The sequence below is a fragment of the Myxine glutinosa genome, chromosome 11, assembly GCF_964187855.1.
Source record: "Myxine glutinosa chromosome 11, kmMyxGlut1.1, whole genome shotgun sequence".
Taxonomy (NCBI): domain Eukaryota; kingdom Metazoa; phylum Chordata; class Myxini; order Myxiniformes; family Myxinidae; genus Myxine; species Myxine glutinosa.
In genome coordinates this window covers 13,749,261-13,769,482 of record NC_136271.1, presented here as the reverse complement: position 1 = coordinate 13,769,482, position 20,222 = coordinate 13,749,261, and the positions used below count along the sequence as shown (strand labels likewise).

Below are 20,222 nucleotides of genomic sequence, written 5' to 3'. Positions count from 1 at the left end.
TATCATTCAGGCCGAACATACCATCGACCCTGTCATATCACAATTGCCATGCTCTACCTTTACGTTTTTCATTCAGTGTGAAACACAAACAAACTGATTGTTAAAATGACCATCAAATATCAAAAGCATCGGCGTTACGTCTCTTCCAACAACAAGGTATGTATAGGCCTTAGGCTTCATGCCTCACCTTCGGGCCGCTTCGGACAAATTAAGCCCAGGTTTCTTAATAGTAATAATAATAATAATATAGTAAATATGACCATAACACTTTAATCCCAATGTTATGAATACAAAGTTAATGGATTGAAGAGGTGTATGGTTCATGAATCAATAATAAGCGGTGTACGGTGCTAACAACCGTGGAAGTAAGGAATTCGCCTTGGTTTTTTGATAGCATGTTATAAACCCAACAGTTGTGGGATATATAGATTACAACAGATCTTCCCTCAGTTCTGTAAGTAAAACTCACCTCACGGATGTCGGGATTCCTCCCAATTTCTTTGTTTAATGGTAGAAACAGCATTAGCGACTGTTTGAAAAGCTAATCATGTGTGTTTGTGGTTTATAATATTTTACAAGCCCGGCTACGCCGCCCTTTGACTTTCGGTCTTGTTTAAGTGATTCTTCACCATTGGGAGATAGGGCCAAAACCGATATATAGCAGGATATCTCAAAAAGTTAGGAATGGATTTGGACGAAACTTGGTGGACAGGTTGGGACAGGTTGGGCAGGTTGGGTCTAAACTTGCTGGACAAGGACGAATCCATTAAATTTTGGTGAAGATCTGAATATGGATTCGGATGTGATAATTATTTAATTTTTAAGTGATTCTTCACCATTGAGTTTTTTTTTTTTTTTTTTTTTTTTTTTGTATACTGAATCGAGGCTCGTGAAAGAGCTGACATTTACTTCACAAACAAATCAACCAGACAAACAAAATATACAAAAAGAGGGAGCGGAAGACAAGAGAATGGGGAGCACGCAAACACTTGAGAGCACACAACATTTAAGAGCAGGGAGATGTGTGGGAGTTAGGGTGGGAGAAGTATAAACCACAAGGACACCAAGGACTTCCAGGACAGAAGTTGGTATTTCAAATGTGGAATTGGGGTGAAATTATCGGGGATAGAAAAGATCAAGGTTTTGGATGGGGGAAGATAAGAGATGGTGGTGAACAGCTGTTTTAAAGACCTGGAGGGTGGAGTGGGATTGAAGAGAGTGAGGGAGTTTGTTCCAGAGGCAGGAGAAAAGAGGAATGAAGGAGTGAAGGTGAGCAGAGAGTCTTGATTTTGGCAGTTTAACCATAAGAGGGTTGCAGGCAGATCTTGTGCGACCTGTAGGAATATTTGCGGGACAGAGCCCAGAGAGAGCTGGGGGGGCAAGGCCAGAGACGAGTCGGTAGAAGACGGAAAGACCACCAACCTGGGCTGGTGCTCTTTAGCTCTTTCACGAGCCTCGATTCAGTATACAAAACCTGCCTGCGGTGAGTGAGTGAGAGGCCCTTGGAGTTAGCTTCATCGCGGGAGATTCCAATGATTCTGAATGCTTTGCTTTCAACAGCGTGAAGACGAGCTAGGTGTGAGGCAGGAGCACCAGCCCAGAGGGGAGAGCAGTATTCCATTGAGCTGCGGATGAAAGTCTTGTACGTGGTGAGGAGCTCAGGTGTGCCAAGGAAGGACTTCGCACGACGGAGGATGCCCAGTCGGCGACTGGCTTTGGAGGCCAGATTTGAAATGTGGTTTTCCCAGGAAAGATCATGGCAGATAGTGAGACCCAAAAGTTTGAGTGACAGAACTTATTGGAGAGGATTATTCAGAAAGTAGATGGGAGGGTTGTCCAGTCGGTCTTTTCGGAGAGACATCGTAAGAGTGTGAGATTTGTCAGGATTGAAAGACATGTTCCACTTGTTTGCCCAGTCTGTTATTTTTTTCCAGGTCTGCAGAGAGTGAGGAGGCTGCAGACTGCCGATCTGAGGGATGAAGAATGGAGCGACAGAGAGTAGAGTCATCAGCAAAGAGATAGAGAGGATTTTCAAGAGAGTCGGAGAGATCATTGATGAAGACCAGAAAAAGCACAGGGCCCAGAACACTGCCTTGGGGAACTCCAGCCTGAACAGGAAGAGGAGATGAGAGAAACCCATTCAGGGCCACACGTTGACTATGACTAGAGAGGAAGTCCGCCAGCCATGCGTGGAGATTTCCATGGATACCAACAGAGGAGAGTTTGGTGAGCAGAGCGGGGTGCCAGACCGTATCGAAGGCACGTGATATGTCAAGGGAGACAGCTCTAATTTCCTGTTTGGCATTGAGGACCTCCATCCATTGCTGAGAAAGCAGTAGCAGCATGTCCAGAGTAGAGTGACCAGGTCTGAAACCAAATTGATGATCAGAGATCAAGCCATTGGAGAAGAGGAAAGATTTCATATCTGAAGCAATGATGGATTCCATGACTTTACTGATAATTGAGAGAAGGCTGATTGGTCTGTAGTTGCTGGGATCTGTTTTTGCACCTTTTTTGTGCAAAGCGGTGATGTTGGCAGATTTCCAAGCAGATGGCAGATGACCTTGAGCAAAAGAGAGTGTGAAGAGAACAGAGAGAGGGAGTGAAAGAGCGGAAGAACAAGATTTTAGGACCCGTGGGCTGATGCCGTCAGGTCCAGTTGCAGAATCAGAGTCGAGGGTTGACAGAAACTTTTCCACCTTGTCAGGAGGAAAGGACACAGAGTCCAGGAGCAGCTGGGTACGACTGGGTACGGTGGGTACAGAGAGGGATGGGTTTGGGACACAAGATTTAGAGGCAAACACAGAGTTGAGGCATTCAGCTTTTTCACGCGCGGAGTCAGCCGTGTGGCCGTTTGAGGTGAAGGAGGGGATGGAGGGGGAACAAACACCAGAAACAGATTTGACCAGACACCACCAGGATTTGGAAGAGGGAGACAGATAAGAGAGTTCTGTCCTGAGAACGGAGAGATATTGTTTCCTGGCTCTCCTGAGGGTGGACACACACTTGTTTCGGGCTTTGTGAAAGGAAATGAGATTTCCTTCCGTTGGATTTGCTTTCCAGGAGACGAAAGCAAGTTGTTTCTGGGCAATAGCCTCACCACAAGATTCCGTGTACCATGGACGGGAGGAAGGGTATGACAACTGAAGACGAGATGGGATAAATCTGTGCATGAGAGAGAGCAGTTTACTTTGGAAGAATTCCCAGGATGAGTTGATGTCAGAGGCGGTAGAGATCGGAGACCAGTCCAGATGATTGATGGCTGCTTGAAGACCGTGCCAGTTGGCCTGAGTGAAATGCCAGACTCGTCGACGCTGAGGAGGCTCTCTGAGAATGGTCAGAGAGATGTCCACTTTAACAAGCATCGGGTGAAAAGCGATTATATAACATGATATTTAAAAAAGTTATGGACGAGTTATGACTAAACTTGGCGGACGAGTTGGTTAGGTGACAAGAACAAGACTATTAGATTTTGGTTCAGGTCCGAATCCAGATCCGGCCTATCAGTGGGATACAAAACATACTGTTCAGCCTGGTGGAGGTATGCTCTCTACCGAGTGCCATTCTCGTTAGCCTTGGCATAACAAGAAGATTAATATGCTCTTACATGCGTTGGCCTATTTGTGTTTCCACCTGAATCGTTATCCCAGGATGGCATCCTGGGATGGTTCAAATCCCATTTACTATGCCGATTTGTCCATCGAACAATGTCCTTGTAATTAATATCAAAGTAAACTGATGTTTCCTAGGGCTGACGTTTCGTGTGCGAGATGTGTGTGTGTGTGTGGCAGCTTCACTACGAGCCGGAAATAATATAAAAATAGATAAATAAAATACATATTTCCATGGATTTCTTTGAGTGGTGACCAAAATATCCAACTAAAATTTGACCAAAATTCTGCATGATATTCCTGGAAGCTATAGTTCTGATCATCAGAAATGATGTTATAAATTAATAAATGGGCACGACACCGTTCCCAATGTTAGCAAATAGCATGATTGCGTATGCAAGAACTGCTTCAACCCTCCATTTCCGTAAACCATGGTAAATTTACGCTTCACAATGCAATTCACTGCCTTCAGCAGGATCATTCAAAATAATTGATGCCTGTGTGGAATGAGTGAACCACAACTCTGACCTGAAGCTTCTGGGTGAGTCTTTGCCGGTTGTGGACAGGGGAATGGGGGTGAGGGGAACAATTGCATTATGGGAAAAAACTGGTGGGAGGGGTGTCATCTTCAAAATAAATTGCAAAACTCAATCACAAGGTACAAACAAGAAAGAGCAATCACAGATTGCAGGCCCTCGCCAGGACGTGTGGGGTTTTGTTCTTGGGTCCGCGGGGTCTTATGGGTCCTTTGGGTCCTCAGGATCTTTTAATTCCTTGAGGTCTTTGGGCAGGGTCTCCAATGGTCTTTGGGGTCATTAAGGGTCTTTGGGATCCTCTGGGTCTTTTGGATCCACAGGGTCTTTGGGTGGGGTGTTTAAGGGTCTTCGGGGTATTTAAAGGTATTTGAGGTCTTCTGGTTCTTTAGGGGGGCAAACAAATGGATCCAAATGCAAACTCTCCTCTGGCAAGGGTAATAATAACACCAATCATCCACCTCAAACTTTTCTACACGACTAACCCTTAGTTAAAAGCCTAGTTAGTTTATGAATGAATTATCAATCCCTGCAATGCGTAACCTACGATCCTTGATAACCAACTCATAATCTAGATGCATTAGAGATTGAGGAGTACAGGGACATTGGCACGATTTGTTGATAGCTTGCGTGGATATGGGTGATCGTATTTGGTGTTGGTGCAGCACAGGCGTCAAAGTAGTTATATCCACATATCATTTCACAACAATGATTTCGGAAAAAGAAAATAACTCCATAGCTCACGGTGTATACCTGCATCTGGCTAAAAAACTGTTTTATTTTGTTTTACCTTTCAGTATGCTTCAAAAGGATTGATTATTAGTTTTGATCAAGACACAATGCTGATAGGTATGGAAGTAAAGGCTGAAAAGTGTGTTTTATTCCACTTACGACTTCCTTGACGACCCACTTCATTTATTAAAGGGAATTATAAACGGCTCCAGCTTACTTCAACATTGCCATAAAAAAAGCTTCATGACAAATTTCATGAAGATCCAAATATCCGCTTTGAAGAGGCTTAACAGACGTATTAACAGACAGAAAATAATACACCGGTGAATAAATTCCCCAGAACACAGCTACAGTGGGGTTCAAAACTAGATACAAGTAACCCCCCCCCCCTACCCCCCATTGTGAAGTTAATGAGCACCACATCCTCGTACATATCACGTGCTACCCCTTTAAAAGGTCCTGCTAATCCTGACCTTTTATATTTTTGCCAATCTCTAAAAAAAAAAAGAAGAAATACCAACACTCACCCGGATTTTGCTCCAGTTAAAAATTATAAGAATAAACACTCAATACTCCTTGATTATTTCCTCATTCAATTAATTACTCATTTAAATTTCCTCACTCCAGTCAATTAACGTTCGTAGATCAGACAAGCGCGGCTCACGTGATGCACACGCATGACGTCACGTGCCGCGGCAGTGCATTGTACTTAAATTAGGCCGCAATTCATTAAACTTAGTTGGAATCAACTTCAGGGAATTGGAAGCAAGTTTGGAATTGAAATTTTAAATCTGAAACTTTTGAAATTTTTTGGAATTGAAAATTGAAATTGGAATTATTTGAAATTGAATTTAAATTGAAATTTGGAAATTGGAAAATTGGAATTTTTTGGAAAACTTTGGAAAATTTTGGGTGCAAGGAAGCAGTTTTGGATGAAAGGGGACTCGGCCTGAATTATTTCATTGGGGGAGTTGCGAGAGGGGAGATGAGAGGAGAGAAGCTACAGCAGATGAGATGCTGATGTCCCAAGAAATTGACGACAATGCACAATATTCTTAACAAGTTGAGCATAGTAGAATAACAAACAAAAATACATAGAAAAATCTGAATCATTAAAATTCAGAACTAGCCAACGAGAATTTTTTTTACTATCGGACAACCCGACCGGTGCAACTATCTGGAAGAGGCTTTCCTCTTGCAAATAGAAAACCATCACATGATACTTTCCTCAATAAATAACCAATAATGCCCTTTGTAAAAACTTGGCACAACAAGAAAATGAAAGTGCTCTCATCATTTGTCGCACGATGTGGTATGTAATGTTATTCCCATCCAAAATACAGGCCGACACAGTCACATCCAAAGGTATGCTGGAGCAGTGAGAAGGAGTAACCTCGAGGTACAACATTCTGGCCTATCTGATTTTCGTACCACTACAAACTTCAAACTACAGGCAGATTAGCCTTCCGTGGCCAATGATATCGAGGTGAATTTCCAAGGGCCAACCTATTTTTATGAGCGAGGTTATCGGACAGCACTGTGTAAATTCCAGTGTCTTAAGTGTCACGGGCGGAGCCGTTATCATCAAATGCTCCGGATATGATTCGCAGCTGCATGGAGAAGGACAAGGCTCGGGTCAACATAGATCACAGTGCCATGGCTTGCTCTGGAATGGCGACTCCAAGTGGGAAGTTAATGGTATGAAACGAAACCCCTTTACAACCGAAACCTGTCTCGGTGATCCGACATTTTCTCAATGCATATGTAGAAGACCCATGGAAGAGCAGAATGGCACGAGGGTTAGAGGTCAACTCACAAACGTCGGAGCAAAACAGGCAGACAAGGACCAGGAAAACAGCGTGGAAAGGAACGGAGACAGCGAGGCAAGTTGGGACGTATGACGGGAGAATGGAACACAGGTGGGATAACATGAACCACATGAAGAGACAGGAAAAACTAGCAGAGGGCATACGTGTCGACGAGGTTTTATTTTTTTTATTTTTTTTGTATACAAGATCGAGGCTCGTGAAAGAGCTTAGCATTAATTTTATCACACACAAAAAAAAATCAGAGACACACAAAGTGTATAATAAGGGGAGCAGTAGACAAGATGGTGAGAGAAGGGGAAGCACAAACACAACATTTGAGAGCAGGGACATCGGGAGATCTGTGAGAGGGAGAGAGCTTGCAGGGAGGAGGCGTGGGAAGGGGGAGGGGGGTGGGAGAGGTATAAAACACGTGGACACTGCAAGGACTTCCAGGAAAGAAGTCGGTATTTCTAAAAAGTGGATCTGGGGTGAAATTAGCGGAAATAAATTCGCGGTTCAAGGGAAAGAGAAATGAACGGTCATCAAGAATGGAGAAGATCATGTGTAGGAATGGGATAGAGTTTAGAAAAGTGTATTATGAAGAGGTCGACACACAGCAACACCAAGCAGACTCACATATGACGGTGGTCGGGCGAGCGTTAATTTCTCCCTTGACTTGGACAGACGACTGGCCTTGGGGTATAGGCTGACAGGAACGGACTCGGTCGGCCCAACTAGTCGCATTGCAAGGTGTGCTGCAAGGTAGCGCACAATATTGTACAGCTTGATTTAAAAAGTACGTTTCATAAAAAAGTGTTTTGATACAACAAAGAGAGAGAAGGATTAAGGACGTAAATTTATGGCAGAAGCAAAATAATGTATTCAGAGTGCAACTCACGCTTTGGAAGGTGCAGCATAGGTGAGCATACGTTTTGAGCTGGGACCTGAGAGCCTATCCGGAGGAGGGCTTGGGCCCATAGGTCTCCCGGGAGACATCTTTCGAACCTCCCAAGCAAGTGCCGTCGGCCTGGAGGTCAAAAAAGAAGGGACAATTAAAGGCGAATTGAATAGATAACTTGGAAATTTCCGAAACAAGTAACATGCTCAACCTGTTGTGCTTGTCTGTGTTTTCCAGTTTCTTTTGCAACTGGAGCCAATCAATGAGCGCCTTGAAGTCGTGCACGTAATTGTCGAAAATCATCAACACCTCCTGTGGAAAGACATTTGAAAACCAAGGATCATTGCTTGGCACCTTTTTGGTATATTTCGATATTTTTGGTAGAAGTCAATATATATTTGTTGCAAGTAAATTCCACCTCTCCGATTCTTTCACTTATCGTCATGAAAACACGATTTACGAATCACCAATGGAGTAAAATCTAAAACAATATTTGGACAGTGATATTTGCAAATAAGAAGACTGGAGCATAGCAGGCACTTCGTGATGCAATGTCCCAATTGTGACCTCTGAAAACAGAAGCTTCTCATTTCCACCGGCTCCACCTCTCTGGCCACGCTAACACCTGTCCCATACGTCCCTCACTCCCGGCCCTGCGGCTGGACAATGCGGCGCCAGGCCTGCAGAAAGCTCTGGCGCGGGCAAAGGGCCGGCAGGCCGCAAAAGCCACGGGCCACGACCCAGAAGCTGTCCCCGAGGCCCGGCTCGCGTTTCCGCCCGCCCCGACCCCCCACCGGCCGTGGCTATCGGTGCTGTGGAACGAGGTGCGGGGCCGCCGGCGCCAGAAGCACGTCCACGCGTCACCGGACACCCTGTCTCGAGGCCGCAGTCGATCGCTCCGACACTCTCTCCAGCCGCCCTTCGACAAAACACGGACGTCTTGGACACAAGGGCCCCAACGAACGAGGCCACAAGTAGCCTTTTGGCTATGTTGAAGTCCTCCGGCAATCATGATTTTAAATAACGTTTTCAAGTCAATCTATCTGCCCTCATCACATATTGCCGTCATATACCGACCGATATACATCCACCAGCTCGATCTGGAGGATCGGCCCAGTTTCCATCGACCTGCTCGAGCCATTTGATTTCTCAAATGCACCAGATGGCTGACTCGCATCCAGCCACATTCATCCAGATAAACTGCACAAACACTGACCGCTTATTTCAGATTAGTGTTTCCTTTAACACACTAGGCCAGACGTAAAGCACCGCTCCAACATCCTCAAGAATTGGTCATTCCTCGTTTGGTATTCAGTTAAAAATTAAACACTAGTTCTACGCCACTTCAAGGTAGTTCCGCAGCACAGTTTCCGAAATTACCATTGCTACTTCTCCCATCCCAAATTACAAAAGTATATTATGTACACAAATATTTTGTTCATATAAATAACACAAATTAAATATTTACAATGATGAAAGGAGGTATAATTATTTGTATTAGTCAGAACAGGACATGACAGACAAAGCCAAATGCTTCTTTATGTCACACATGGGCTATATGTACAGTGCAGAGCCCCCAGGAGACTAATGGCCCCTCAATTAAGTAGCAAATCCTATTTTTCATGCATGCTTCAACATAGAGCAGTGGTGCGCAGAACTGCAGGTTGTTATGGCCGTTAAACTGCCTTTTGGTCTCGATGAATAAGTGATTACTTATAAGTGAGTAATGTTATAGATTTATACAACAATATGTCAAAGAGGAAGCAAAAACAGCTTCGTTTGAAGCCCATGAGAAAAGGGACATTCGACTGCTTGAATAACTAGAGCTGCACTCGGTAGATCGCATACATTTGCCAGGCCGACCAGTTTACGTTTTGTATTTCTCAGAGGCCGGATCTGGATCTGAATCACCACCAAAATATAATAATTTAGTCCTTGTCTTACACCCAACCTCTCCACCAAATTTCATCCGAATCCGTCGATAACTTTGAGATATCCTGCTCACAGACAACGACAGATAGACAAAGCAGACAGACAGACAAACAGGCGTGAAAACACGACATCCATACAACTTCGGTGGTGGAGGTAATAAATAGCTCACGTCCAAGAACGATCCCGGTCGATCACTGAATTAACGCCAGGGGGGTTGACTCAGCCTGTCATCCTTCCGAGGTCGGCAAATTGAGTACCAGTTCACTGGAAATTCCCTGTGTGTCGCAAGAGGCGACTAACAGGGTTGGCAACAGGAAGGGCATCCGGCCATAAAACATTGCTTCAAAAAAAAGGGGACCACGGTGCCCGAAAAAGGCCAACCCCTGCTCTGCGGGGAAAAAATGGCCTCCAAAGGTGGTTCCAAGAACGAAGCTCACAATATTGTCTTGAACACCGAGCCCTTTGGAGAAGATTTTAAATTCATTTTCAAGAGAGATATTCTTCAGGAATGGTCAATTCAGTTTGGTTGAAGCTCGTCCCAATGTTTCATTTTCCTTTGAATGGTCAAACAGTCTGATGCCTTTTTCAACTTTAAAAGAGAAACCACCGGGAGCACCCAAATGAGTAAGAACGGCACAAACTATTGAGCGTGTAAGGGAGTCAGTTTTGAGAAGTCCGCATCACTCCAGCCGAAAGCATGCATCAGCCTTAAACATTTCTCACACGTCACTGCGCCACATATTGCATAAGGATGTAAACTTTTATTCCTATAAAATTCAAACTGTCCACGAATTAAGCCAAGATGATGAGATTGCCTGCAATAATTTTTGTGAGGGAATGCTTTCATTATGGATGGAAATGAAAACCAAAACATTGCTAACAATTTGGTCATGTCTGATGAAGCACATTTTCATCTGTGTGGCTATGTATGTCAACAAGCAAAATACTCGATTTTGGGCACGAGACCCAAGAGAAATGCACACGAAACCGTTACACAGTCCCAAAGTCACAGTGTGGTGTGCACTTTCGTCGTTCAGCATCATAGGGCCTTACTTCTTTCTCCACTGCTTTTGACCATCAACTTCATTTAAATTAGTCTAATCACAACTGTTCTCCTTAGTCATCGTTTTATCATTCTGACCTCGTTTGTAGTACACTGTCTATCTTTGGCTATGTTGTAGTACACTGGTACATCGATTGTCTATCTTTCTGTAAACATCCACACCATTTCTCAGATCTACATATCAAGTATTACGATTTCAGTATCACAGCTGAATCTACATATCAAGTATTACGATTTCAGTATTTCAGTATCATTTCAGTATCACAGTATCACATGTATCACAGTGTAGCCCCAGAGAGACTAAGAGAATAGAAAACTTGTTATATATAGAAAAGATTTGAAAGATTTATCTGAGAGACAAACTTCTTGTCTTATGCATATGCAGATTCTTCTTCATTGACCACATTAGGTGAGCAAAAATCTGATGCCCTACATGTGATGACGTCACACTGCCCAGCATCTTCAATGTAAACGTATCATGGGTTTTAAAGGAATGTCACGAATTGTCCACATTTGGGGGATAAATGATGAAAACTAGGATGGATAGAATGCTTTTCTTAAGCAATATAGTAATATGGAAATTTGAACATAGAACATAGAACATAATATGATCGTAACCAAACCTAGTTAACTAATGGCACAGTGGGTGGATGATGGACACGATCCGTGTCGTCAATGGGACGTATGAGACCCGACACTCCAACACGAGAAGTTTAAAAATGCACACTCGTTATACTCCAATATGCAGCACTTGTAACATCAAAATGGCAAATGACTGCTGGAAAAGGGGAAATAAAAAACTACAACGTCGCCGCTATGTCGGGTCACGTTATGAGATTGCTGGACATGGTTTTTCATGTTGTTTTATGATTTATTTACTCTTAAATTCCCAATTACCTTGTTCTGTTCCACAAACATACACACACGATAAAACCGTACGAGCTTTAAAAATCCCCCATCACCCCCAAACATCACAACTGTACCCATGTGACATGCAGTTTTGATTACGAAAAGCGATTCCATTTGCATCGTGTTCAGCTTCCATTGCTTGCAGCACATTTAGAGCCGTTTAGGTATTAAATACACAATGTTGGAGCATTTCACTAAACCCACATGCTTTGTAAATCCACCTTTGGTCCTTTATCTTTAAACAATGCGTCACCACCTTTCACTTCCCCCATCCACCAAACCCGACCCTCTTCTTCCTTATATTCTCTTCTCTTCCCTCAAAATATTATTCCCTATACAAGATGCACATCAAACACTATGTATCACATACGGTGCTTGGTACCTAAAACTTTTTAGCAATGATGTTCAGATCAGGTACTTGTGTTGTATTCGCACACAACCCAAGATTACAACCTCATTAATACTGTGGATTGGGACATCCATCACAGAGTGTAGGATCAGTACGTTCATCACAGAGTGTAGGATCAGAGTCCAACATGGAGTATAAAAGGGCGCACTTATTTTGTCCAAGACCATCTTTTACCAAAGATGTAGCATTGGCACTTTTCTAGATTTCAGATAAAATATATAAAGCGCAGATCTTTTTTACTTGCGATATTACATCAATTATAAATACTGCACTGTATATTATGGAAATTGATAACATTTCTAAATGCGTCATATCAAGCACCAGCAAGTGCGAGTAACAGGTGCCGTCGAAGCATATAGCGCTTGGCAAAAAGCGTAGATTGCCATAAAAACGTGGCCATCCACAGGCCATGTTCTCCATCAGTTTGAACTATTTTGTGCTCAAATCCAGGACGTGCACGCATGTGCAGCGATTAGCGTCCGGCTGGTGGTTTGCGCACCCACGCATGTTGAGTGCTAATTACTGGTACAGCGCACCAAACGTGTTATTAGCCAGTGAAGATGGCAATAATTGCCGCTATTAAATCCCGACGCCGCAGCCACTCAAGGGGACAGCTGGGAGCTGCCGTCCCAAGTCCGGGTCACGGCGCACCCGGAGCTTTTCTTGTGATTGGTGATGCCCGCTCAGGATTAGCGGTGGCTGCGGGCGAGGGTTAAACACAGCCTTGTGCTTCGGTACCATGACTCCTCTTTTGTGGCTCCGTCATGCCGAGACAAGGCGAAGGCCGGTCGAGTAGAAAACAAACAACAAAAGGAAAGGAGGAGGAGGAGGAGGGTAGTTCTTCCACAAGCGTGAGCAAAATTATTGTTTTTTTCTTTTCCTTTCCACCCACTTGTTAAATCAATAACCCCAACGATTTATACATAACGTGCCTGGTCCCACCCTCCCTTCTTCAACACTGCATCGGCGAGGCTGCCGCACTGCAAGCTAACAATTACAGCAGCGACTGTGTGGGTGGCGGGGAAGGAAAAACACAGTTTTGTCAACATAACACTTAATCATTGGGCCAGAGCAAAACACTCTGACGGAAGTGACAACATAATTCAATATCTCTGCCACACCTGTCATAACACTGACAGCCATCTGTTCAACTCTTAACAATGCTCAAAGGGCAGGCATCCTTAAAGGTTTTTTTTTTAATGCGACAAAAGATTGGTTTAAATAAGAATGCTTGATAAAATATAAACGCTGCAACATTTAAACACACCAACATGGATACAAACAATATCGACTAAACACATTGGGGGAAATGTTGATGCCGCGTCTGCATATGCAAGTCATGCCAACAGTTCGCAAATGCTGGTAAACATAGTGCAAGAGTACGATGACAATGCAAGTTACACTAACCACCAAAATGGCAGATTTCAAAGGCAACCCGTGCGAGAAATTAGCCCATACAATTTATAATTTCTTCCGAAAAGATCAAGATGCAAGGTTGGCGCAGTGGAGGTGACACACACACACACGCACGCACGCACGCGCACGCACGCACGCACGCACACACACACGTTTATTGAAAATGAAATGCAGAAATATCTAATTTACACAAGTACTCAGCCCCCTGAAAAGATACTTCGTAGAAGATCAGCCAACATCAACGCTTTACATAAAAAGGTGCAAAAACAGATCCTTGCAACCACAGACAAATCCGCCTGCTCCCAATCATCAGCAAGGTCATGGAATCCATCATCGCTTCTGATATTAAATCCTTCATCTTCTCCAATGGCTTGATCTCGGATTATCAATTTGGATTCAGACCAGGTCACTCTACTCTGGACATGCTGCTTCTGCTGTCTCAACAATGGATGGAGGCCCTCACCGCCAAAGAGGAAATCAGAGCTGTCTCCCTTGACATATCTCATGCCTTCGATACGGTCTGGCACCCAGCTCTGCTCACCAAACTCTGATCCTATGGTATCCATGGAAATATCCACGCATGGCTAACGGACTTCCTTTCCGGCCACAGTCAACGTTTGGCCCTGAATGGATTTCTCTCATCTCCCCTTCCTGTTCAGGCTGGAGTTCCTCAAGGCAGTGTTCTGGGCCCTGTGCTTTTTTCGGGATTCATCAATGATATTTCCGACTCTCTGGAAAATCCTCTCCATCTCTTTACTGATGACTCCACTCTCTGTCGCTCCATTCCTCATCCCTCAGATCGGCAGTCTGCAGCCTCCTCACTCTCTGCAAACCTGGTCAAAATCACAGACTGGGCAAACAAGTGGAACATGTCTTTCAATCGTGACAAATCTCACACTCTCACTACGTTTCTCCGAAAAGACCGTCTGGAAAACCCTCCCATCTACTTTCTCAACAATCCTCTCCAAGAAGTTCTGTCACTCAAGCTTTTGGGTCTCACTATCAGCCATGATCTATCCTGGGAAAACCACATTTCCAAGCTGGCCTCCAAAGCCAGTCGCCGACTGGGCATCCTCCATCGTGCGAAGTCCTTCCTTGGCACACCTGAGCTCCTCACCACATGCAAGGCTTTCATCCGCAGCTCAAGGGAAAACTGCTCTCCCCTCTGGGCTGGTGCTCCTGTCTCACACCTAGCTTGGCTTCACACTGTTGAAACTAAAGCTTTCAGAATCATTGGAATCTCCCGCGATGAAGCAAACTTTGCTCACCGCAGGCAGGTTGGTGGTCTTTCTGTCTTCTGCCGACTCCTCTCTGGCCTAGCTCCCCCAGCTCTGTCTGTGCTGTGTCCCCGAAATATTCCTGCAGGACGCACAAGAACTGCCAGCAACCCTCTTCTGGTGAAACTACCAAAATCGAGACTCTCTGCTCACCTTCACTCTTTCATTCTTCTTTTTTCCCGCCTCTGGAACAAACTCCCTCAATCTCTTCAATACCACTCCTCCCTCCAGGTCTTTAAAACAGCTGTTCACCACTATCTCTTATCCTCCCCCATATTTGTTTTGTACAATGTACCCCTTCCATCCCCCCTCCCCCCAGCCCTCTCCCTTCAAACAGATCTCCCGATGTCCCTGTCCTCTCGTGTTATGCGTGTGTGCTTCTCTCTCTCTCCCCATCTTGTCTCCTCCTCCCCTTAATGTTTTACATGTCCGTTTATGTTTTTTTGTGTTTTATGTGCTAATATGTGTTTGATGTGCTAGCTCTTAAACGAGCCTCGATCTTGAATCAAAAAAAAACAAATAAAAACAAACAAACCTCGACGAAGGTCCTTCTTGCCTGGTTGCTCAGTTTGGTCAGACAGCCACCTCTAGGAAGAGTCTGGGTAGCTCCATATTCTTTCTGTTTCCTAATGTGGAGCTCACTGCGCTCTTGGGAACTAACTTTCAACACTATAGAAATTGGTTTATACCCTTCCACAGATTTATGCTTCCTCACAATGATATCTGAGTTGCACGGACACTCGGACAGTTCCTTAGACTTCATGGTGGAGTTTCTGCTCTGACATGCACTGTTAACTGTGAAACCTTTTATAGAAAGGTGTGTTTCTTTCTAAATCATGTCCATTCAATTGAATTGGCAACAGGTGGATTCCAATCATGTTGTAGAGACATCTAAAGGATGATCAAAGGAAATGTAATGCACCTCAGCTCAATTTGGAGTGTCATAACAAAGGGGTTGAATACTTGACTTGACTTTTCATCTTTTCATTTTTAATTGTTTTGTAATAATTTCTAAAAAAAAAAGATATTCTATATTCACATTATGGGTTATTATATGTACATCAGTAACAAAAAAAAAAAATCTCAATTTCAATTCATTTTTTATTCAGGCTGTAACACAACAAAATGTGAAAAGTCAAGGGGTGTGAATACTTTCTGAAGGCAATGTATACTTGGATGATAGCAGTCGATACGTCTACTGTGAAGAACTGTGGTGGAAGCATCATGTTATGGGGATGTTTTTCATTACCAGGGACTGAGGCAATGACCCAGAGCACACAGCAAAAGCTGCACTGAGTGACAAAAGAACAAAAAGATCAATGTCCTTGATTGGTCCATTCAGAGCCCCGACATAAATCCGATCGAAAATCTGTGGCATGACTTTGTATTTTTAAATGATTTTCTGAAATTTGTAGAATTTGTTTTCACTTGGAAGTTGTGGGTTACGATGCGTAAATAAAGGTGGAAAAAGTCTGATTTAATACAATTTAATTCCAGGCTCTCAGGCAACAAAAGGTGAAATTTTTGAAAGGGGGTGCTGACTTTCCTTCGGCGTTGTACTTACTTGTAACAAGTTTGACTCAGATCCCTTCAGCCGTTCTTAAGTTATCGCGGTAACGAAATAATTTTGACTTAACATGACCTTTGACCTCTTGACCTCAAAATCTCAGTTCATGTTTACACCATTATCCATACTTGTAGCAATTCCTTCAGCTGTTCTAAAGGAATCACATTTTTTTTACCTGATGACATCTAACCTTTGACCCCAAAGTCAAATCAGTTCATCTTTGCATCATAACACATACTTGTACCAACATTGGTCAAAATCCGATCACTGGTTCACAAGGTATCGCAGTAAAAGGATTTTCTTTTTACCTCACATGACATCTGACCTTTGACCTCGTGACCCAAAAATCTAATTCGTTCATCTTTACCTTGGTGTATATACGTGCAACAGGTTTGACTTAGATCCCTTCAGCTGTTCTCAATATATCACAGTAACGAAAACCTATAATGGACGGATGGACGGACAGACAGACGGAAGACATAATACCTCTGGGGACTTCGTCGGTGGAGGCATAGAAATCGACTCGCAACCATCCCATGTTGCGAGTTAACTTTTCCAAGGTGTTATCTCCCGATGTCCCTGTCCTCGGGGCTCTGAATTAACTTTTCCAAGGTGTTAGTAGAGACACCATAGAGACAAGTGGTAAATATCCACCATTACGTCAGCACACACTACGTGTGAAGCGGAAACAGGGTCGGGAGTGCGAGGCACGGCCTAAAAAATATATCATTCGTCGAAAGGTTAAATAAATAGCACCGCAAAGCGGGCGTAACCCCGCAGCCCATGCATGGTGAAAGGAAGCATTGATGATAATTTGTTATTTGAAGCGAAGTTGTATACCGAGTAGGAACTGAAAGTAATGAAATTTTCGCCCATTAACCCATTAACCCATTTCGCGCCCATGAACCTTCTTCTACTCAACCCCAGCACACACTGCAAAAATGGATTCAATCGGACAAGTCGTTCTGCTCGAAATTGATGGAAACCAATTTCAAGATGGCTGCCGTGGCGGCCATATTGAAAATCGCAGCGCGCCCATTTTCGAAAGGGACCTTCCTCTACTCGACCCCAACACACACTGCAAAAACGGATTTAATCCGCACAAGCCGTTCTGCTTGAAATTGACAGAAGCCAATTTCAAGATGGCTGCCGTGGCGGCCATATTGAAAATCGCAGCTCGCCCATGTACCTTCCTCTGCTCAACCCCAAAACACACTGCAAAAATGGATTTAATCGGACAAGCCGTTTTGCTCGAAATTGACGGAAACCAATTTCAAGATGGCTGCCGTGGCGGCCATATTGAAAATCGCAGCGCGCCCATTTTCGACAGGCGCCTTCCTCTCCTCAACCCCAACACACACTGCAAACATCGATTTAATCGGACAAGCCGTTCTGCTCGAAATTGACGGAAACCAAAAGTTGACGGACGCCCGGACGCCTCCCGTGACAATACCCCTTAGCCCATTGGGCTGAGGGGTGAAAACGAGCGAACGCATTACTCCCTGGCGGGAGTAATAATTCTCAAGCATGTAGTCCATCATAAACGAGCAATTCAGATATTAGTTCCTCCCTACATGGTGTTAGTAGCTTTAGAAAACCATTAATCGATGCACAACCTGTGGGGTGCCTCAGACGTTGTGCCGTTCCGACAATCTCCATATAGCGAACGTTACCCATGCAAACTGCACACGGCACTTACATCTCACCCCACAGAAATTACAAACAGGAAAGCCTCAAATCTTGGGGTTCAACGCATCGTATTTGCTGGAAGCAGGCAGAGTATACGGTTCGTGCCACGAGCACCTGGAGCGTCTAATGGAAGCCAAGGTTCGATTTGTATCTGTGGAAAGTGGTGGCGATTATGAAGAAGGGTCATGAATCGAAGCCTGACTCGGTGCATAAAGTACGGCGGCGAATGGCAGTGAGAATTTCTCAAGTACAGCGTAATGGCAAAATGTCGATGGTTTGTGCGCTTTTTCCCATTTCTCTGGATGCAAGAAACTCAGGATTGCATCCCAATTGCGCACCGAAAATGGCGAGATCGGGCAAAACCTCAGCGCGTCGCCTTTGATGTTGAGATCGCATTAGCTAGGTGAACAAAAGCACACTTTTCCAAGGCACATTGGAAGGAACATGGAGCAAATGTGTGGAGGAAAAAGCCACGGAGAGTGCAGAGTCCTTTTATCTGCCTTTACACAGTCTCCATCGGCAATAACATACTACATCAAAGGCAAAGATTGCAATGGCTTTGCGTGCACAAAACAGCATCATGTGCAAACACTGAAGAGAATGTGATGAAAATAATAAAAACACAAACAGTGTGATGCACCTCTGGGTTGTCTTCCAGCTGCACAGCAGCTTAGCCTTGAGCGTCACTGGGAAATTTGACAACGTCTGTCAGCATGGCGGTTCTTTTAATCGGTGCACAACAAAATAAATAAAAAATCATCATCATCATCATCGTCATCGTCGTCGTCGTCGTCGTCATCGTCGTCATCATGCTATTGCACTGTTCGGAAAGTGCAAATATTTAAATTTTTTTTACAGCGTAGCCCAAAGCGCAAAGCAGTCTAGAACAGTTTGTCCTTCCGTATGTATGTATGTATGTATGTATGTATGCATGTATGTCCCATCAAACATATACCAATCAAGGCTGAGGATCTGGTCACATGACAGGGTGATGCCATTACGTCTGATGTCATTACGTCTGATGTCATTACGGAGTACAACAGATGACTCCACACTCCGGCATTTTGATTCCAATGTCGTTCAGGCCGAACATATTGTCGAACCTGTCATACATCACAATCGCCATGCTCTACCTTTACGTTTTCATTCAGTGTGAAGCACAAACAAACAGATTGTTAAAATGACCATCAAATATCAAAAGCATAGATGTTACGGATCTTCCAACGACACAGTACATATAGGGCTTAGGCTTCATGCCTCACCTTCAGGCCGCTTCAGACAAATTAGCCCAGGTGTCTTAATACAGTAGTATTGTTTTCGTAATATTAATAATTGCGTTAATACTAATAATATCTATATATATAATACCACAGTTTGTGTGTGTGTGTGTAATGTTACCGATAGACTCCTAAACGGAGAGGCTTACGTGCTTGATATTTGACATAGACATGGCCATTGAGCGTGGGACGAACATGGCCGAACTCAAAATATTTGACGATCCATATTTTTTATTCATATTTACCTCAGCGCATTTCAGCGAAGTACCCGCTAATCTCAGCCGGTTCCAGAGCAGCTCACTGATTCGCTCAGAGCGATCACGTGATGTTCCATTCCCGCCGCCAGACTGATTCGCTCAGAGCGATCATGTGATGTTCCATCCCGTCACTTCACCTTTTATGCGATCGTGTTTTGTATCGATTTTGTGCGATATGAATTAAATGTCTTTGAAACAGCTGTGAAACGTCTTTCCACAACCCTTCCGTAACCGATTGGAGCAGTTTCTTGCCGCACAAAACGAGATCCGCGAAGCGAGTTGGTCCAGTCGTGCTGACCAAGATGGCGACACGGCAGCTTCACTTTTCACGGAGTATGAGCGTTCTATATATTTTCAATTCAGTGCGCCCGTGATTTGTGGCATAGACATGACCATTGGGCCTTCACGGTGCAATTTGTGCGAGGCTTTTGTCCGAGTGACCATTGGGCCTTCACGGTGTAATTTGTGCGAGGCTTTTGTCCGAGTGAGCTTGAGTCGAGAGGGCGAATGTACGGGTTGGGAATGTACGGGTCTCCCTTCCCCCGCCCGGCAACGCCGGTACTGGAGGACGTCACAGGATCGGTGAGTCTCCAAAATCCGCTTCGTGCTGTTGCGAATATGCAGGACTATGTCCGATTGTTGTGCTGCTCTCCGACCATGAGAACTGCAACGTCATTGTTGACTGGCCATCCCCTTCCCTCCCCCTTCCCCCTCCCCCCTCCGTCCCCCCTTCCCTTCCCCCTCCACCCTAACCCTCCCCCCTCCCCTCCATTTTCCCCCTCCCTTTTCCCCCTCCCCCTCTCCCCTTCCCCTCCCTTTTCCCCCTCCCCTCCCCCACTCTTCT

The 20,222-nt window shown here is 44.4% G+C and overlaps 1 protein-coding gene across 1 annotated transcript in view; it reads right to left on the bottom strand.

Moving 5' to 3' along the window:
• Window positions 1-20,222, bottom strand: part of SCAPER (S-phase cyclin A associated protein in the ER) — a gene marked incomplete in the record, with an annotated part of 462,313 nt that overhangs the window by 288,429 nt on the left and 153,662 nt on the right. The window contains 3 exon segments of the mRNA XM_078786405.1: window positions 7,321-7,439; window positions 7,583-7,711; window positions 7,794-7,894. Of these exon segments, the coding sequence (XP_078642531.1) occupies window positions 7,321-7,439; window positions 7,583-7,711; window positions 7,794-7,894 (349 nt within the window).